Genomic DNA, 21623 nt, shown 5'->3' on the forward strand with positions numbered 1-21623 from the left:
GCTGCATTCACATAAGGCTGTTTGTAATAGTTGAATTACCTTATCTATCTTATAGCCTATATTCATTACCAAAACGGCCTTGCTTTAGTGTGTAGGGCGCTGTCCATTGTGCTGATACAGTGCAGCGGATTGGCTGAAATCTGTAGCCTACCTGTCACTTCAAAAGCACTCAATGATCTCGGAGTCTAGGTATAACGTGATATAAGTAGAATTCAATATAATTCCAATGCAAGAACCCCCCAAAATTGTGCCCCCTTGCGATTTCAACTGGGCCCTTAGTCACCTTTTCCTGGCTGCGGGTCTGACATTCTGATCTGTTCCATCAGCCGTATTAATTGACACGGTGTATACCTCCACTACATTACTTTGATACGCATCGTGGAGATTAAGGAGTGTATATGCAATGCCCAATGAAAAATACGTGGGTATTTGCTACGGCGTATACATGCGTATCCCCTCCACTACACCACTTCCTATGGCTTCAGCTCTCGAGGTGCTCGCTGTCTTCAACCAAATATCAAGTCAAGATTCTAAGAACACTCACCAGCAATGTGATGAAAATTCCTCACTGCAATCTTCCAATGCGCTGTTGGAGTTCCTGGAATTTGTCAAAATACACGGTTTATTGGCTAGGAAATGGCTTTACTATAACCAATGACACCAACAACAAAAAATGTCAGGCCATAATTTAGCAAGCTAACCCAGCAAATTTGGAAATAATTCTGCATCCATCCACGTCTTTTGCTCCAACAGCGGTACTAAAGTCAACGCATCGAGCGTCGGTTCCCTGTCTGCCTGACCACGACTGGCACCAAAAAGAAGACAATTATCTATCCCAAGACCCCTCTGCATCAAGTTCCGTTGACATAGACTTTATGTCCGGCTATTGTAGTCTGAATGCCATTCCACTTATTTGGATGTCTGCCTGCTGTTTCCCCTTTGAGAATAAAGCTGACAGTTTATGTTCCTGTCTCACTCTGCCGTTCAATGACATCCAAAACATCGGTTTGGGGAACATTATCCTTCTATTGGAAAATGACGTAGCAAATTACCAGGTTGTGGTCGTATGCTACATGTTATGTTGCTAAAGCATTGCCAATCCTAATCATACAGTATGTCCGACTTCATATAAATGCATGCCTGTCCAGTCGGCTAGACAGAAAGCGCCCCCCAGTGGCTACACACTAATCGCAGACCTGAACGGTACCTCTACTACGTAACTGTACAAGGTGCTTTATAAAACATAGGCTTACACTACAGACTACAAATGTACTAAATCGACAGAGTAATCATGCACACTGATGGCCAAATGGAATATATTTGAATGAATTGTGTAACAGAAACCATTTATTCTATATAGATGAGGCCTCTGATTGTCATGACAACCCACAGAGACCCAGGTGTTGTAATAATGTAAGCATTATTTATTGTGAGCGAACAACAGTACATTTTAGTTCCAGTGAGGTTCATTTCAAGTCATTGCAAACTGCAACATGGCCAAAGAAACAGAAACAGTGCAACTACTGTGTAAATTCCATGCATTACAATAATTTGTGGAGCAGTGTACTTGTGTGTGTAATATTTCAAATGTGTGCTGGTTTGGTTTTTGCATGAGATCCATAGTATACAGAGAAGAGAGGGGGGTTAGGTACTGGTGAAATCCCTCCCCTCACAACATGGAATTAACACAAAACAAATGGAATGTTCAAAGGAGATTAAAAAAAATATATAAAAATGGAAAAAGGTAAGCAATAAAAAGTTTTCTAAAATACAAGGTTTTTGTAAAAGATCAAGTTATGGTGAAACTGTGAAGAATATAATACTAGCTTGGTCATACAAAATTATTAGAATTGAACATTGTAGGATATAAAGATATATATTTTTAAATGCACCAGGAATAAACATTGTAATGAACACATAAAAATGCAATGTAATAAATACAATTATATGCGGTGTACGATGAATAAAACATTTTAAAACGATGCATAAAAATGTAGACCGAGATGGTAGTGGTACATTCCAGATGGGTAAATGTCTCTGCTGGATATTAGGAGGTTCTCCCATTCATATTCATATTGAAAAATCTACATCATTGACCTGAATATGGCAAGTAAAGCATATCATATTTATATTTTGAAACGTCTAAAAAGGTTAACGACTTTACAAATCTGCGCATTTCAAAAAAATATACTCCACAAATAGTGAGCTCTTCCAAACATATAGAAAAATATCCCTGAGTTATATGTGTAGAAAAGACTCTGTGGGTCATGTACAAGTAAGCTATGATACAGAGAGAGAGTTAAGACAGGACAATCAGGGTTCTGTATCAATCTACAGCACAGAAAACTATAACTAGTTCTATAACTAGGACCAGGAGTTGATATCTATTCATCTATAGCTAGGACCAGGAGTATTTCCTGACCATGCAAACTGACCAGAATAACTCTAGGCCCTACCTATGACGTCAACTAATAAAAACATTGCTATATGTTGGCAGAGGAGCGTAGAACGTGGAACCTCTTCAGGGTCATGCGGATGGAACCCAGGTCACGGTTTACTCTCTCTAGACGGTTCTCTAAGGCCACCTGGGGAGTAGAGGAACAGTCATTTAGCTGGAACAGCAAACATTCACACATACTGTACACAAATATCTCTGTTTTTAAGTGATATCCCATCTATGTTGTGTTAAAACACTATTCAATTGCCATACAAGAGTCTACTTCATCAAACAAACAAACAAACAAACATGTTCATGACAACAAAACTATGAATTTTCAACCCAGTCATGGTTTTCACTTATATGTAATGAGGCCTAGCAGGTTTGGTGACTGTGATTTTACCTCATCCAACCTGGTCTGCAGGCTCACCCTCCCACCAGATCCAGGCATCCGGCTCAACGCTGACTCAATCTGCACAAAACATACACACATTAATACATTAATAAATAAATATAGAAACTAACCAACGCATCAACACATTTCATAGCACTCAGATGAATCAGATTAACCAGGCAGGCAGGCAGGCAGGCAGGCAGGCAGGCAGGCAGGCAGGCAGGCAGGCAGGCAGGCAGGCAGGCAGGCAGGCCGCCCTGCAGTGTGTGTGTGTGTGTGTGTGTGTGTGTGTGTGTGTGTGTGTGTGTGTGTGTGTGTTGCGCTGTGCAGACGCAGGAGTGTACGTAAGCTTGCTGAAGGGTAACGGGGTTATCACCCCTCAGTCAAAACAGAGCAGGAGAGGACAGAGCAGAGCAGGACAGGGCAGGGGGATATATGAACCCAGCTATAAATAGAAGTCAATAAGAGTGGAGTGGTTGTAAAACCATAAAGCCAGGTTATATAACAGGCGGAACAGAGATTAGAAGGAATGCCTCCGTCATTGATAGATATACACCATTAATAGAATATGAAGCAGTGCAAAACTAGAATCAACATTACCCAAACTCAACTCTTAGCCCCTATCCCTAGGAACTCCCTGTAGACTTCAAAGGGTTTGGATGTATATTTACTATTTGGTAATATTGCTCTGGTAGGCCGATAACACTACATTGCTTATTGCCATCCAATCTTTCCAGATCTCCAGGTGTCTAGTGGTAGGGGTTTAGATATGAGTAAAAGGCATGTTTGGTCTTGTGGATATTGTACGTTGCTTTTGAGTGGCCTGTCCCTGTCATAGTGTATCGTGTGTCTATAAGAACCTTTTAACAGTCTGTCTCACCTGTTGTTTCTCCATAGTGAGCTCATCTAACATCCTCTCAGCGTCGGCCAGGGAGTGGAGCCTGGTCTGGAGGTCTGTCCCTGGGTCCTGGAGGTCTGAGCATGACCCCCCAGCCCCTTGCTCTTGCCAGCCCAGCCCAAAGACACCCTCCTGGGGGTCAAAACTGCCTGAGGACTCCACTGAGCCACCAGATGACCGCTGGGGGGCTGCAGGAGAGAGAAAGAGGGTAGTAGTGTTAGGGAACTATTCAACTGAACACACTAACCAGGAGTCAGGGAGGTAAGTCAAAAACAACGTTGTTAATGGTACCTTCTGGGAACAGTCTCTTCCTGGGGCTGGAGTTGTGGAAGGAATGGCGTCTCTGGTCTAACGCCACGTCAAACCTGAAACAGACAATCACAACCCTGAACTCTGAGGCTCAACACATCAAATACTGTAGCTGTAGTTGGAGCGAAAACACACATAATAAACAGTAAGAATATTAACCAAGGGTGCAAAGATTCAGCTAAGGAATGGTCCTGTAATCCGTGGGTACTAAACCCTTACCTGTTGTGTAGCTGTTGTCTTGGTGGTGGGTTGCCGAAGGCAGTGGAGTAGTTCTCTGCAGGACAACGTTTGGGGCTGGACTTAGCTGACAGAGGCATCATTAGGGTCTCCCTCTTAGCTAGAACAAAATAACACTAGATTAGTGAAATCACATAAAACAACGAACTAGCCACCACATACACAATAGTACACTTTAGGTAATAGAGTATTGAGATACACAAGGAAGGGTAAGGGGGATACCTAGTCAGTTGTGCAACTGAATGCATTGAACCAAAATGTTTCTTCCGCATTTAACCCAATCCCGATAAAGGAGTGAAGAGAAAAAAAGACATGACGTACTGGGTGTAGTCGGGGGGAAGGTGGCCCTCTGGGCGCGGGGGGGCAGAGAGGAGGACCTGTGGCCTTCTGGAGACAAACTTCTCTGGGCTCTCAGCAGAGACACACCCCTGACTGTCCCGGACATTCCTGTCTCTAGGCCAGCCACACCCCTTCCAGGAGAAGCCACACCCTCCATAGCCGTGTCCCGGTCCTGTGTTTGAGGTTCTCTGTGGTTTCTCTCTATGAAGCCAACAGTAGGCCTCCGGCTGCCCAACCCTGCAACACAGACAGATACATAGAGACAAACGAGAGAAATGAGAGAAAAACACTCCCACAAACACATCCATTCAGTGAACCACATTGAAAGACACACGAACGGTCAAAAGACTTCAGAGTAGAGAATCAAACACGTTGTTTCAACTTAGAGCTGCTAAGTTTCTTAGAACTGCCAAGATCATGTCTGTTTGCAAATCACTACATTTTCACGAGACAGAAAATCTTAAAATGCTGGTGTCAGACTAAATGAAAAACACATATATATCCAAACGGCTGAGGTCAGGGGAAATACAACCTCCCTGGTAAAAGCTAGCGTTAGCAGAAACTGTAAGACTGGAGCCAATTAATAAGTCATGCTGAAGGCCAGTGTTCCAGCCCAGCACTAAGGATTGAGTGGAGAGTGACATGAGTTAGTAAGTGAGTGGAAGGCCTACTGTGAGATGAGGACTGTGTTTTACAGGAGGCCAGTGAAAGTGAGTCAGTGGTACTGTGGCTGGTCTTACAGGGGGCCCGGCCCTCAGTGGTCCTGGTCTCCTCAAGCTCTATCAGGGACCTCATCAGTGGGGTCAGAGGCCCCCGAGCCTCCTTCACACCCCCACCCTGGTTCTGGGGCTGCTCACGCTCTGGAGGGGACGAACACCTACAGGACAAAACAGGAAAAGGGTGAATTCAACTGGTCAGCTTTTGAATCATGCTTAAATCAAGGGGGAAAGGGATTAAGAGGAGGTATTCCAAAGTTAACACTGCAACCACACCTCCTGCTGCCAGTGTGGTCTGTAATGTGGCCCGAGTTGCCTGATTGGTCAGTTTGAGGACAGGGAGTCTTCCTGTAGCTGCCCAATTGGTCAGTCTGAGGGCAAGGAGCCATCCTATAACTCTGCGATTGGTCAGTTTGAGGACGAGGAGACTTCTTGGTGCTGTGTGATTGGTCAGTTTGAGGACAGGGAGAATTCCTGGTGCTGTGTGATTGGTCTGTTTGAGGGCAAGGAGACATCCTATATGTGGATTCTGGTTGCCGAGGATGTTTGCTGGGGGACAGCAGCAGGTCCGGATGGTGGTACAGACTGGAGAGGGATAACAGTAAAAACAGCTACTGTCAGACAGACAGACGGGAGAGGGTTAACAACAGTAACAACAGCTACTGTCAGACAGACAGACAGGAGAGGGTTAACAACAGTAACAACAGCTACTGTCAGACAGACAGACTGGAGAGGGTTAACAACAGTAACAACAGCTACTGTCAGACCTGCTTTAGGACCTAATGGAAGCACAACATGGATGCATGAGTTGAGGAGACCTTACCCGGCTCCAGAGGGCTGTGTGTGGTTGTGGACGTCCTGGCGATTCCTGGCCTGGTTCACATAATCCAGTTGATTCACCTGGCTCTCCATCTTACAGATCACCCTGAGGAGGAGAGGGTCACAGACAGACAGATAGAGAGAAGACTGTTACAGGTCACCCTGAGGAGGAGAGGGTCACAGACGCACAGATAGAGAGAAGACTGTTACAGGTCACCCTGAGGAGGAGAGGGTCACAGACAGATAGATAGAGGGAAGACTGCTACAGGTCACCCTGAGGAGGAGAGGGTCACAGACAGATAGATAGAGGGAAGACTGTTACAGGTCACCCTGAGGAGGAGAGGGTCACAGACGCACAGATAGAGAGAAGACTGTTACAGGTCACCCTGAGGAGGAGAGGGTCACAGACGCACAGATAGAGGGAAGAATGTTACAGGTCACCCTGAGGAGGAGAGGGTCACAGACAGACGGGGAAGACTTACAGGTCACCCTGAGGAGGAGAGGGTCACAGACAGACAGATAGAGGGAAGACTGTTACAGATCACCCTGAGGAGGAGAGGGTCACAGACAGACAGATAGAGAGAAGACTGTTACAGGTCACCCTGAGGAGGAGAGGGTCACAGACAGATAGATAGAGGGAAGACTGTTACAGGTCACCCTGAGGAGGAGAGGGTCACAGACGCACAGATAGAGAGAAGACTGTTACAGGTCACCCTGAGGAGGAGAGGGTCACAGACGCACAGATAGAGAGAAGACTGTTACAGGTCACCCTGAGGAGGAGAGGGTCACAGACGCACAGATAGAGGGAAGAATGTTACAGGTCACCCTGAGGAGGAGAGGGTCACAGACAGACGGGGAAGACTTACAGGTCACCCTGAGGAGGAGAGGGTCACAGACAGACAGATAGAGGGAAGACTGTTACAGATCACCCTGAGGAGGAGAGGGTCACAGACAGACAGATAGAGAGAAGACTGTTACAGGTCACCCTGAGGAGGAGAGGGTCACAGACAGATAGATAGAGGGAAGACTGTTACAGGTCACCCTGAGGAGGAGAGGGTCACAGACGGATAGATAGAGGGAAGACTGTTACAGGTCACCCTGAGGAGGAGAGGGTCACAGACAGACAGATAGAGGGAAGACTGTTACAGATCACCCTGAGGAGGAGAGGGTCACAGACAGATAGATAGAGGGAAGACTGTTACAGGTCACCCTGAGGAGGAGAGGGTCACAGACAGATAGATAGAGGGAAGGCTGTTACAGGTCACCCTGAGGAGGAGAGGGTCACAGACAGATAGATAGAGGGAAGGCTGTTACAGGTCACCCTGAGGAGGAGAGGGTCACAGACAGACAGATAGAGGGAAGACTGTTACAGATCACCCTGAGGAGGAGAGGGTCACAGACAGATAGACAGAGGGAAGGCTGTTACAGGTCACCCTGAGGAGGAGAGGGTCACAGACAGATAGATAGAGGGAAGACTGTTACAGGTCACCCTGAGGAGGAGAGGGTCACAGACAGATAGATAGAGGGAAGACTGTTACAGGTCACCCTGAGGAGGAGAGGGTCACAGACAGATAGATAGAGGGAAGACTGCTACAGGTCACCCTGAGGAGGAGAGGGTCACAGACAGATAGATAGAGGGAAGACTGTTACAGGTCACCCTGAGGAGGAGAGGGTCACAGACAGACGGGGAAGACTGTTACAGGTCACCCTGAGGAGGAGAGGGTCACAGACAGACAGATAGAGGGAAGACTGTTACAGGTCACCCTGAGGAGGAGAGGGTCACAGACAGACGGGGAAGACTGTTACAGGTCACCCTGAGGAGGAGAGGGTCACAGACAGACAGATAGATAGAGAGAAGAGTGTTACAGGTCACCCTGAGGAGGAGAGGGTCACAGACAGACAGATAGAGGGAAGACTGTTACAGGTCACCCTGAGGAGGAGAGGGTCACAGACAGATAGATAGAGGGAAGACTGTTACAGGTCACCCTGAGGAGGAGAGGGTCACAGACAGACAGATAGAGGGAAGACTGTTACAGGTCACCCTGAGGAGGAGAGGGTCACAGACAGATAGATAGAGGGAAGACTGTTACAGGTCACCCTGAGGAGGAGAGGGTCACAGACAGATAGATAGAGGGAAGGCTGTTACAGGTCACCCTGAGGAGGAGAGGGTCACAGACAGACAGGGAAGAGTGTGTAGGTGATAGGATAGACATCTTATATCTCTCCACCGGTGCTGGCCCAAAGAAAATGACAATAAAGAAAGAAAAGCCGGCACACGATACATGCAGGTCTGGTCTATTCTTTGGTTGCCAAAATAGACAGTCACCAAGAGAAGAACTAGCTCTTAGCCATAGAGGATCCTTCTTTATGTCACTCTGGTAACTCAACAACTGATGTCAGATATGGACAAATTCCACAACTCTGTCATGATTCATCTAGCTTATCTATCCTGTAGATGTTGGCTTTCATAGACAAGAAAAAGAAGGTATCCCTGCAGGTCTTGGTGTTGGATGCTTGATGTTACCTTTTTAGTTCAGAGATCTGCTCGTTGGCATCAAACAGCTTGTTCTCTGTTGACACCAGGTTGTCCTGTTGACAGAGAAAAAAGGTTCAAATATTAGTACCAGTAGAACGTGTCACCTGTTCTTCTCGAGGTGGAATAACACAGAAACAAACAATAGACTATCCTTAAGCAATAAGGCCCGAGGAGGTGTGGTATATGGCCATATACCACAAACCCTGAGGTGCCTTACTGCAATTATAAAACTGGTTACCAACGTAATTAGAGCAGTACAAATAAATGTTTTGTCATACCCATGGTATACGGTCTGATATACCACCGCTTTCAGCCAATCAGCATTCAGGGCTCGAACCACCCAGTTTATAATAATAGAATAGATCATTGATCAGTTACCTTCACCCCCTCGTGGTCTTTCCTCAGAGAGTCATACTCCCCCAGAAGCTGAGGAGGCAAAAACACACACACACACACACACACACACACACACACACACACACACACACACACACACACACACACACACACACACACACACACACACACACACACACACACACACACACACACACACACACACACACGAGTGTGTCTATTAAACCCTTGAGCTACAGCCAAATAGCCTATTACAAGGCCCCCTGCACACATCAGCAGGTAATAAATAAGCTGCTCAGATAAAAGACTGGCTGTTATAGTAAACACAGAGGTACAGTTCTCCAGGAGATCTCTCAAACTACAACACCTAGAAAGGAGTCTTTCCCAGAGGGGCAGAGACCAGAGATTTGGTTGGTTTACTTGACTAGTCTAGTATAAGTTCAGAACTCACGTCCTGCAGCATCTTGTACTCCCTCTCCCTCCTGGCCTCCTTCTCTTCTGTTTCTCTGCAGGCGTTCTCCAAGGCCTCCTCTAGCTGCCGGACCCGGGTCCTGAGGCGGCCGGCCGAGGTGTCCTTCTCCCTGCCTGACCGCCTGCTTTCGTCCAATCGCTGCTGCAGGGACGTTGCCGTGGAGCAGGCTGTGTTGTAACGCTCCGGCCAGTCAGTCTGTCAGAGACAGTAGAGCTTGTTACACACACACACACAGACACAGACACACACCTCTAGGGGTAGAAACGGTATCTTACCATTTGTTTCTCCAGGATGGAGTTCTTGTTCTCCAGCTCCTGGATACGGCTGCTGGCTTCAGACAGAGCTCTCTCTAGCTGAGCACACCTGGTAATACAACAACCACAGGTTAGATCACACACACACATAACCCTAACCTTAAACCCTAACCCCAATTCTAACCCTAAAGCCAACCCCTAAGCCTAAAGTAGCCTTTGTCCTCAAGGGAGACCTGGGAAATGTCCCCACGAGGGAGAATTTTCCTTGTTTTACTATCCATGTGGGGGACTTTTGGGGACTTCCAGTGCCCACGGGGATAGTAATACACACACACACACACACACACACACACACACACACACACCTCTGTCTGAGTGTGTGGTTGCTCTGCTCTAGGTCGTGAGGCAGGTCTCTCAGGTCCAGTTTGTCTCGGAGGACTTTGATCTCTGCCTCGTAGTAAGCCTTCAGATCAGCTACATGACGAGAGTGTTTCTCCCTCAGCTTCTCTCTCAGCCTGGAGAAAGAGAGGAGGATAGGAAGAAGGGAAAAGAGGAGGATGATTGGGAAGAGAGTGAATGGTAGGAGGCGAAAGAAGGAAATGACTAGTGTTCAGTATGCATCAGTTACATGGGTTATTCTACAGCTAGTGCTCAGTATGCATCAGTTACATGGGTTATTCTACTGCTAGTGCTCAGTATGCATCAGTTACATGGGTTATTCTACTGCTAGTGCTCAGTATGCATCAGTTACATGGGTTATTCTACTGCTAGTGCTCAGTATGCATCAGTTACATGGGTTATTCTACTGCTAGTGCTCAGTATGCATCAGTTACATGGGTTATTCTACTGCTAGTGCTCAGTATGCATCAGTTACATGGGTTATTCTACTGCTAGTGCTCAGTTACATGGGTTATTCTACTGCTAGTGCTCAGTATGCATCAGTTACATGGGTTATTCTACTGCTAGTGCTCAGTATGCATCAGTTACATGGGTTATTCTACTGCTAGTGCTCAGTATGCATCAGTTACATGGGTTATTCTACTGCTAGTGCTCAGTATGCATCAGTTACATGGGTTATTCTACTGCTAGTGCTCAGTTACATGGGTTATTCTACTGCTAGTGCTCAGTATGCATCAGTTACATGGATTATTCTACTGATAGTGCTCAGTATGTATCAGTTACATGGGTTATTCTACTGCTAGTGCTCAGTTACATGGGTTATTCTACAGCTAGTGCTCAGTTACATGGGTTATTCTACAGCTAGTGCTCAGTATGCATCAGTTACATGGGTTATTCTACTGCTAGTGCTCAGTATGCATCAGTTACATGGGTTATTCTACTGCTAGTGCTCAGTATGCATCAGTTACATGGGTTATTCTACTGCTAGTGCTCAGTATGCATCAGTTACATGGGTTATTCTACTGCTAGTGCTCAGTATGCATCAGTTACATGGGTTATTCTACTGCTAGTGCTCAGTTACATGGGTTATTCTACTGCTAGTGCTCAGTATGCATCAGTTACATGGATTATTCTACTGATAGTGCTCAGTATGCATCAGTTACATGGGTTATTCTACTGCTAGTGCTCAGTTACATGGGTTATTCTACAGCTAGTGCTCAGTATGCATCAGTTACATGGGTTATTCTACTGCTAGTGCTCAGTATGCATCAGTTACATGGGTTATTCTACTGCTAGTGCTCAGTATGCATCAGTTACATGGGTTATTCTACTGCTAGTGCTCAGTATGCATCAGTTACATGGGTTATTCTACTGCTAGTGCTCAGTATGCATCAGTTACATGGGTTATTCTACTGCTAGTGCTCAGTATGCATCAGTTACATGGGTTATTCTACTGCTAGTGCTCAGTATGCATCAGTTACATGGGTTATTCTACTGCTAGTGCTCAGTATGCATCAGTTACATGGGTTATTCTACTGCTAGTGCTCAGTATGCATCAGTTACATGGGTTATTCTACTGCTAGTGCTCAGTATGCATCAATTACATGGGTTATTCTACTGCTAGTGCTCAGTATGCATCAGTTACATGGGTTATTCTACTGCTAGTGCTCAGTATGTATCAGTTACATGGGTTATTCTACCGCTAGTGCTCAGTATGTATCAGTTACATGGGTTATTCTACTGCTAGTGCTCAGTATGTATCAGTTACATGGGTTATTCTACTGCTAGTGCTCAGTATGTATCAGTTACATGGGTTATTCTACTGCTAGTTCCTCTGGTATATGGCCTCAGTAATATTAGCGTGGCTCAATATAGAAAAACATAGCCAGCTTCTGGCCACTCACAGAGAGACGACCACAGGGTCTTCCAGCGACGCCGCTTTCTCCATATGAGGGCTGCCCTGGGAGAGTGTGTGTGAGTGCGTCTGCCTCCCAGACACAGCCAGTTGCTTCAGGGTGCTGGTGTGTGTGTGGCTCCCCTCCTCCTCGCTGGCCTGATTGGCCAAGGCCTTGCGCTGCTGGCTGCTGGGGAGCACCAGGGGCTTGGAGGTAGAGAGGGTAGACGGGGCCGGTTTTATCCGAGCAGAGGCCACCCTGGCTGGAGTAAGTGCGGCGGCAGAGAGGCTGGAGGTGTTGGAGGTGCAGTCTGTGTCCCCGGGGTTGGCACTGCCCTCGGCCATGCTGTCTGGGCTGACGGGGGTACAGGGGGTGCCAACGCGGGGGTAGAGGTGCGGCTGGGTGGGGTAGGACGGGCTGCTGAAGTGGGAGGGCGAGGTGAAGCCGGAGGTCCGGTCTGACTGACGGAGGTGAACGGTGGGATCTAGAGTTAACACCTTAAACAGAGAAAGGAGCAGAGAGAAGGGATCGAGCTAGTGTGTGTGTGTGTGTGTGTGTGTGTGTGTGTGTGTGTGTGTGTGTGTGTGTGTGTGTGTGTGTGTGTGTGTGTACCTGTGGTGACGTTGGGCTGCAGGTGCGAGAGAGGTCCCAGTCAGTGCGTTTGGACTCAGTAGTTCTCTGCTTGTTGTGGTAGATCTCTCTGAGAGACAGTTTCTGGTCCTCTGGAGAGGTCTGAAGGAGGAAGATGGAGACAGACACTGTCAGAACAACACCACACACTCTGGAGAGGTCTGAAGGAAGAAGATGGAGACAGACACTGTCAGAACAACAACACACACTCTGGAGAGGTCTGAAGGAGGAAGATGGAGACAGACACTGTCAGAACAACACCACACACTCTGGAGAGGTCTGAAGGAGGAAGATGGAGACAGACACTGTCAGAACAACACCACACACTCTGGAGAGGTCTGAAGGAGGAAGATGGAGACAGACACTGTCAGAACAACACCACACACTCTGGAGAGGTCTGAAGGAGGAAGATGGAGACAGACACTGTCAGAACAACAACACACACTCTGGAGAGGTCTGAAGGAGGAAGATGGAGACAGACACTGTCAGAACAACAACACACACTCTGGAGAGGTCTGAAGGAGGAAGATGGAGACAGACACTGTCAGAACAACAACACACACTCTGGAGAGGTCTGAAGGAGGAAGATGGAGACAGACACTGTCAGAACAACAACACACACTCTGGAGAGGTCTGAAGGAGGAAGATGGAGACAGACACTGTCAGAACAACACCACACACTCTGGAGAGGTCTGAAGGAGGAAGATGGAGACAGACACTGTCAGAACAACACCACACACTCTGGAGAGGTCTGAAGGAGGAAGATGGAGACAGACACTGTCAGAACAACAACACACACTCTGGAGAGGTCTGAAGGAGGAAGATGGAGACAGACACTGTCAGAACAACACCACACACTCTGGAGAGGTCTGAAGGAGGAAGATGGAGACAGACACTGTCAGAACAACACCACACACTCTGGAGAGGTCTGAAGGAAGAAGATGGAGACAGACACTGTCAGAACAACAACACACACTCTGGAGAGGTCTGGGAGACACAGAGACACACTCAACAACTAATACAATGGAGGGAGATTATTATTTGCAATTTACTTTTTATTTACTTGGGATTGAGGTCTGGAAATGTCTCCTCATATTGTGGGATTCCCCTAATGCAAATGATGAAGAGACTAACTTTTTCAGCACAATGAAAACAAACACTGTATTTAGGTGGAACAAGTTTGGATTGTCCTTTTGTCATTCACCTACCAGACTGATAGAGGCCTCCTGCAGCAGGAGGTAGGCTCCACTGTCAAAGCTGTTAGGTAGAGGCCGGTAGAGCTCACTCTCATCCAGACGCCAGTATGTCAGACCTGAAGGACAAGCAGCTACGTCTTACTACATTATAACAGCCTCAGTACTATACCGCTTTAGAACTACATTACTACAAGCACTTAGCATTATAGCGTTTCAGAACTGCTGTTGCAGCAAAGGCAACAGTGTGATTCAATAAGGTGACAAAAGCAAGTATGTAGGCCACTGTTTAACACTAGAACCGCTGGGCCTCGAGGGACCACGTTTCATGCTAAAGAGCAGTCATTCTGACTGCAACATTCTAACAGTGTAATTAATACATTTCATATATGCTATCTGTAAAATAATCATTTGGTTGTGTTCATGAAGGTGTTAGGTAACATTAGAATCATATTTTATTCATTTTAAATAACAAAATAGCATTTTAATTTGTTTACCGTAGGCTATATGTAAAAAAAGGAATTAATTAATAAAACACCAACATTCTACTTGGCGTGCCTTTGTTACAACTATTAAAACAGAAACCATGTGTTGGAACAGCTTATTTGAATAAGAATAAAAAGAGCTGTGTGTTTGTTATGTTGTTACCTGAGGCCTCAGACATGAGGCTGTCACTCCTCCTCAGAGGGAAGGAGTTGGTGGAGGGAGCAGCCCACCCATGCTGAAAACAGAGAGAGATGAAACGAAGAGAGGAGAGAGAGGAGAGAATGAAACCCAAAGCTTACTCAAATCCTTAATCTTATCCTTTTCTAAATGCTTCCCCACATGGAATCCTGTTTATACTGACTGTGACCCATATAAAGCAGGGCAGACACAGTGTATGGGGCCATTTCAGTGCCAACAGAAATTATATTTTAATTCTATAATTTTTTATTTGTAATGCACAAATTGAATCATTGAATTCAGAAATTGAACTTCTATTTCATGATTTTAAACTTAATTGATTGAATATTGCATTCAGTTTTAAAATGCAATTTCTATTTCATTAAATATTCAAGTTCAATATTTATAGAATCAATTTCAATATGGTAGATATTGCGTTCATTGTAGTTTATAAACAATCATCTCAAAGTTTATCAAAGTTTCATATAGTTAACTTCTCATATGCATTCAGATTCAGTTTTCAAATTCAGTTTTCTAAATTCAGACTCAAAACCAGAGACAACATCCTGGTACTTTCCCAGCCAGGAAAGGTAGAGGAGAACAGATAGAATCAAATACTCACTGGCGGTTCCTGAAGCCAATGTGGCATGTTTAATTTATTTTCTTCCAATGAATTTGGCTCTAGCATTTGAACCATTTTGGCTATGAAGCGTTATAACCCACCGCGCTATTGAAAAAGGCCTTCAGGCTGATGAATGAGTTTCACAGATCCCCCATCTGCTACATTCACCTCCCGAACTCACACAGTGGTTGAACCAGCGCATTTTTTTTTTTTTATACCCTTATTTTACCAGGTAAGTTGTCTGAGAACACATTCTCATTTACAACAACGACCTGGGGAATAGTTACAGGGGAGAGGAGGGGGGATGAATGAGCCAATTGGAGTCCAGTGACAGCATTGTAAAGGACGGCATGCGGCCTGCTTAGCGAGTACCGCTTCCCCCTGATTCAGCTCATACGGAGACACACGTTATCACCCTCCTGAAGCATTTCAACCCATCGTGCTATTAAAAAAGGCCTTCAATTGCGCAAGGGGCGACACTTCAGGCTGAGGAGTGAGTTTCACTGATCCCCATCTGCTACACTAATACAAGTCTTCAAGATCCAGCAAGGTTACTGGCGTGGTTTGGTGAGCCATGCTTATGTGATGAGAACCTTGCCTGAGACCTGGAGATGTGTTAGGTTGAGGTGTTATTTTGTGTTAGACATAGTCTAATTTCAAGCAGGGGCGGATTGGCCATCTGGCATTTCGGGCAAATGCCAGATGGGCTGGTCCATTTTTAGCCCAGTGGGCCTGTTTAACTTTTTGCGCAAAATTATCATTCTTTGGCTAATAATGGAGGCCTTAAGGAAAATAATGGGCCCAATGTGGGGGCCTGGAGGAAAAGAATAGGCCGGTGTGGGGACCTTAAGGAAAGGATTGGCCAGTGTGCTAGAAATGCCAGGGCCGATTTTTGGTCCCAGTCCACCCCTGGTTTCAAGTCTCCGGCAAGGGTAGTCATTATACAAGGGTAGTCATTATACAAGGGTAGTCATTATACGGTTAACATTAAGACTGTGTTAGCCTGTTGAGCTAAAGCCTAGGCATTGGTCCTGTGACTTGGATGGGTCTCTTCAAGGAGGAGTTCAAAGGGGGGTGAAGTGTAACACAGGTGGTTCGGTGGCCACGCTTGTGTGATGAGTAACTTGTCTGAGACCTGAAAAGTTGCATTGTCTGGCGCACAGGAGACCTGGGTTAGAACCCCATCAGTCAAACTAACACATTTTCATGCTCATCACATAGCCTCGCGAGCAGGCTGATCTCGCAAGCTTACATGAATGGTTCTCTACACGCAGTAATAGGTCTGGTAACAAGGCTACTACTCACATGGATGGATCACCAAACCACCTCTGTTGCACTCTCATGAAATGGGGTGCACAGATCCTTCTGCTTCTGTTTGCCCACTGAAAGTGTTGTTGTTGTGCAGGAGGCCTGACTTAGAACCCAGTCAGTTATATTGGTGCCGTGATCTCTGAGTATGAGGTCAAAGGGAGGTGAAATGTAACCCAGGTGGTTCGTTGAACCTTGCTGGAGACTTAAACACTTGTGTTAGATTCCTGAACTAATCCCTATGGGCTTTATCTAAGTGGGCTAACACAGTCTTGTGACATGCAGGAGACCTGGTTCGAACCCAGTCAGTCACAAGAGCAAGATTAAATAGAGAGCGGAAAGGCTATCCTTAGAAGGGCTATGACAGGGCTATTCAACTGTATTCTTATGGGGGCCAAATTATTTTTGTGACACTCCCTTCTAAAGTGGCCTGTGATCATCATAGAGGAGAACAGAAAGCACATCCATGTTCCAGAGAGTCTTAGCTTTCAGGAATGGGGTCATAATATTTCAAACGCTAGAGCCAAATTCATAGGAAGAAAATAAATTAAACATGCCACATTGGCTTCAGAATCCGGCAGAAGCTTCTGTTTAGCACAGAGAGTGTTTGATTCTATCTGTTCTCTTCTACCTTTCCTGGCTGGCAAAGTACCAGGATGTTGTCTCTGGTTTTGAATCTGAATTTAGAGAACTGAATTTGAAAACTGAATCTGAATGCATGAGAAGTTGAATATATGAAACTTTGATTAACTTGAAATGATGGTTTGTAAACTTGATACACAGACATTGAATGCAATATCTACTATATTGAAACTGAATATAAAAATATTAAATTACATTTGAAAACTGAATACAATATTCATTCAATTCCGTTTCAAATCATGAAATACAAGTTCAATTTATGAATTCAATGATTCAATTTGTGCATTAAACATTCAAAAATATTACATTCAAATTCAATATCCTAATACAAATTCAAAATTATGAAATTCAAATACAATTTCTGTTGGCACTGAAATTGCTCCATAACAGTGACACACACAGACAAAATACATGGTGGTATAACAAAATGCCAGAGCACTATACTGACTCTAGTAATCCAAATAGTTTTACATCATTTTATCCAGCTACTATAAATTCAAATGGAACAGGCAGGTTTGTGTTGTCTGGTGCTAGGCGTACCTGGTTCTGGAGGTCAGTGTTGTCCAGGGGGCTGTCTCTGGGGCTCTTCCTGGGGCTGGGCTGCTGCTCCTGGGGGGAAGAGGTCTGAGGGCCGGTCTGGCCAAGGGACGGGGCCTGGAGGGGTGAGGGGGAGGCCTGGGGAGGTTGGGCCTGCCCTGCCCTGCTCTTCTTGGGTTTGCTGCGTCTCTGTCTTTGAGCCCAGGAGGTCAGCAACTGGCTGGAGGTTCTCTGCTGCTCAGGTGGTGGACTAGGATTGGCTCTAGGAGCCACCTCATTGGCTGAGGCGCTCCTCTGCTGACCCTCCTGGCCAATCAGAGTGGTCTCTGTGTTGTCCTGGAGGTGAAGGGACCAGCTAGGCTCCTCTCCCACCCGGCCTGTCTCCTCTGCTCCACCCGGAGTCCCTGTCCCTTCCAGCCCTGAGCCCCAGGCCGACAGGGCCCCGTACCCACTGCATAGCACCGTCCCTGCCCCCTCAGCACACATCTCTCCTGGGGTGACCGGCCCTGGCCGAGGGGTTAGGGGTAGAGGGGAGGTGGCGCTCAAAATGGGTTGGGGGACAAAGAGGGAGGTGGGGGGAGCAGAGAGGGGAGAGTTCCCATTGGGAAGGTCCGTGGGGGTTGAGGGATGGTTTGGGTTGGGAGTGGGAGGTGAAGGGTAGTCCTTGGTAGTAACAACAGGGGAAGAGGTGTAGTCTGGGTGTGTCTGTGTGACAGTAGACAGAGTAGATGGGTAATCGTGGTGCGTCTGTGTGTTAGTGGTAGCAGTAGGGGTATATGGGTAATCGTGATGTGTCTGTGTGTTAGTGGTAGCAGTAGGGGTATATGGGTAATCGTGGTGCGTCTGTGTGCTGGTCTGGCGGTTCTGGAGCTGAACCAAGGCTTTGATCTCATCCTGAATCAGCTGGAGGAGGAAAACAATCACAGTGTAAACAGGCATCATTACATGCATCATCAGGGATTCTAGAACAGGCCAAGTATAGTTCAGAGCTTTATTTGGCACTGGTCACACACAGTAGTATAGTAGTACAGACCTGTATTTGGCACTGGTACTGTTCTTGCTGAGCCAGGATCTGCTCTTGGTATTGTTTCTCTACTAGCTGAAACAGATGCAGCCATCGGCCCTGTTCAACAAACACACGTACACATCTTCAACATTAGGTCTGTAAACCATAACACAATACATAGCATTGGAAGCCTTTGGAAATATTTGTTATTGGAGGTATGGGTGTCCAGTGTGAATTTGAATATGGCAAATAGTCAAATGTTATGATTGGAGGGTAGAATAGTGACAGCTGTGAGTTAGGCTCGCAGCAGGGGTCTGTGTGTGTGGGGGAGGTGCACCCGGAAGCAGCTGTGCTCCAGTTACGGCGTGAGAAAGGGGAAAACGTTGTACTATGCCATGCACTCAGGGAGGGGGGTATGCACCTGATATTACAGCCCATAAAAAATGATCAGATTCCCTTTTTGAGACTCTGCTGTTATTCATAAGCAGTAAAAAAACAAATATTTCAGGGTACAATAACAGACCTGGGCTGCATCTCAATAGTCTAAACTAGACAAGTGAAATCTAGCCTGTGTTTTTTAGATCAGGAAAGATGAACAACAGGAGACAAGGGCAGGAGGTCATTAAGACAATTGAGAAAGATCCCTGTATTCAAAGCTGGGGAATACACTACTATCTATCTCCCCAGTGTGTTTTCCTCTGTGTGTGAGATGAGATGGCACTGCTGCATCACAGTTGCCTGTTCCCCACAAATCATCTCCCGTGTCTGAAGAGATCAGCTGCAGTGGTGTGATGTGTGCAGTCTGGGGACCAATTGTGTGTATGTATATTTGTGTGCTGTCAGCTGAGATCCACAGGGACAGCAGAAGCGACAGCGGAGAGAAGAGGCTGCCAGGAGAATAATGACCATGCCAGCTAAACCCAACCTTTACGGGGAGAAGTTCCAAGAACACACACTTCTCTGAAAAACAAACTACCATGGACATTTCTCTATCAATTGCTGTATTACTACTTGGCAGTCCTTCCACACTAAATACAAGGTATCCTATATATCCGTGTCTGTCTGTGTTGTCCATCTATTTTGCAGTTACACACCAACACTGACAAACAGACACACTCCTACCTCACAGTCCTTCCACATTTCCGGGTCAGTCTCCCCACTACTCTGGATCTCCTGGACCAGGGCCCTGAGGGTCTCCAGGGAAGAGGGGTTGATGAAGGGGAGACACTTCCCAGACCCAAAGGCCTCCTCCGTACTCAGACACAGACTCCTGAGGAACACAACACACAGGAGTTAGGACAAGGGCCTAGGTTGGATTGTACTCTATGAAGCCCACTTTCCATACCTCCTACACTGACACCTCCAGTCAGAGAGCACAGTCTCTCTCCACACACCTGATCTTGTGGGGGAGGCTGCATACTGGGGTGATGTCATCAGCTCTCCCATCCACGGCTCCCCCTGCAGTCTTGGAGGTGGCATTGCATTCCTCTGGCCTGGCTAGCCCCAACCCAAGCCCCAGCCCCAGGCCTGAGGCTGCTGAGGTGCCCTCTGAGGACTCACTCTCCTTGGCCCCTCCCCCGTTGGCATCGGCATGGCAGTGGCTCAGGCTGGACACATCCTCAGAGATACTGTCATCTGTGGACATGCTTATGGGCCGACGACCTGGGGAAGAGTCTGATACCTACAGGGGAGACAGAGGGGGTCAATGAATGGGTGGGTGGAAGGAGGGAGACAGCTCCCCCTCAACCTAAAGGGAGATAGAGGGGGAGGGTCTAATACCTGCGGGAGATAGAGGAGAAAGGTCTGAAGTTACGTATGACAAACTTTTATTTCAGGGTGAACTGTCCCTTTAAACTCCATACAGACAGTGACCAGGGCTGTGACGTGAGATGAAAACTTTCAATTTCACTGGGGCAGTTTAATTCAAAGAATAACTTGCATACCCAGATTAGAGAAGCCTTGCGAGATATAGCTGAAATGGGCATTAACCACCATTAAACAGATGAGATCATCAAGCTGTCATCGCCTCCATTAAATATTAAATAGCTCACAGGGAAGGAAGCTTGCATGTATGGCATCATGTCACAACAACTGACAGTGTAACATAACCTCCACAGTCAACACGACCAGCTGCTTTGATTTCATATTGTTCTCTCCTTGATAAGGGAATACACCCCGTTACGTAGTTATCTAGCTAAATATACCTGGATCTCGTAGCTAGTACCCTTCTGCTTGCTAATACAGTATTAATCTATTGATTGCCTGGCCATTTGCCAGTTGGTTGCTGGCTGGATCTTACTGGCTAGCTAGCTAATCATCCTAGCCTAACTGACAGGTTTGCATCAACGTTTACGGGTAGCTAGCTAACGAAACATCTTGAAAATTATTGAAACTAGCACCCTTAGTTATGCGCGCAATAAGCACATACTCGATTCATAGTTCATGCGTAAAGTAGGTGAATTGGATGTTGAATAAAGCTACAATTAACTTACCAGTTAACTTGTAACGTAACTTCACCCATATTTCCTCTCAACAATACTAGCCAACTAGCCTACTGCATCTCCTGTAGTTTTTACTTGGGCTAGCAGTGCTGCAGCACAACGTTCAACCGCAAAACATTACGCAATGTCCAATTGCCCGAATGGAATAGAAAACGAGTTATCTGATTGGCTGTCTCTCTTATTCAAGCCTTATGATTGGCTATGATGCACAATGGCAGTACACAACAATGGGCATGATTGGCAGAACTTGTAGGAAGTGATATTCGCTGCAAGGGTAGAAGTCCAATGAAACGCGCAAGGATACAAAATTGTTAACGTTACAAATGTGCTATTGCTACTGTTACATTGTTATCTGCGATTCTAACATTGATAGTTACTTCTACTGAATGTGACTTGGCGTGGCTAGTTATATCCCGTATTCATGGTAAATACTAGTCTCTCTCAGACCCTGTTCAAGTT

The 21623-nt window shown here is 46.2% G+C and overlaps 1 protein-coding gene across 1 annotated transcript; it reads right to left on the minus strand.

Moving 5' to 3' along the window:
* Positions 1–1401: 1401 nt before the first annotated feature.
* On the minus strand, positions 1402–21237 carry LOC311136206 (M-phase phosphoprotein 9-like). Its single transcript, XM_084170318.1, has 23 exons — positions 21156–21237; positions 20058–20344; positions 19786–19933; positions 18691–18780; positions 17661–18560; positions 14534–14606; positions 13901–14004; positions 12675–12794; positions 12072–12559; positions 10134–10283; positions 9790–9877; positions 9494–9709; positions 9064–9111; positions 8674–8738; positions 6154–6255; positions 5607–5915; positions 5355–5491; positions 4597–4851; positions 4258–4375; positions 4021–4094; positions 3712–3917; positions 2841–2909; positions 1402–2585 (listed from the first exon to the last, which is right to left on the minus strand). Exons 2-23 carry the CDS (start codon positions 20306–20308, stop codon positions 2484–2486), a joined length of 4113 nt encoding a protein of 1370 aa, XP_084026444.1. The 5' UTR covers positions 20309–20344; positions 21156–21237; the 3' UTR covers positions 1402–2483.
* Between the last annotated feature and the right edge of the window lie 386 nt (positions 21238–21623).

Source organism: Coregonus lavaretus (assembly GCF_964263955.1).
Source record: "Coregonus lavaretus genome assembly, chromosome: 10".
Classification (NCBI taxonomy): Eukaryota; Metazoa; Chordata; class Actinopteri; order Salmoniformes; family Salmonidae; genus Coregonus; species Coregonus lavaretus.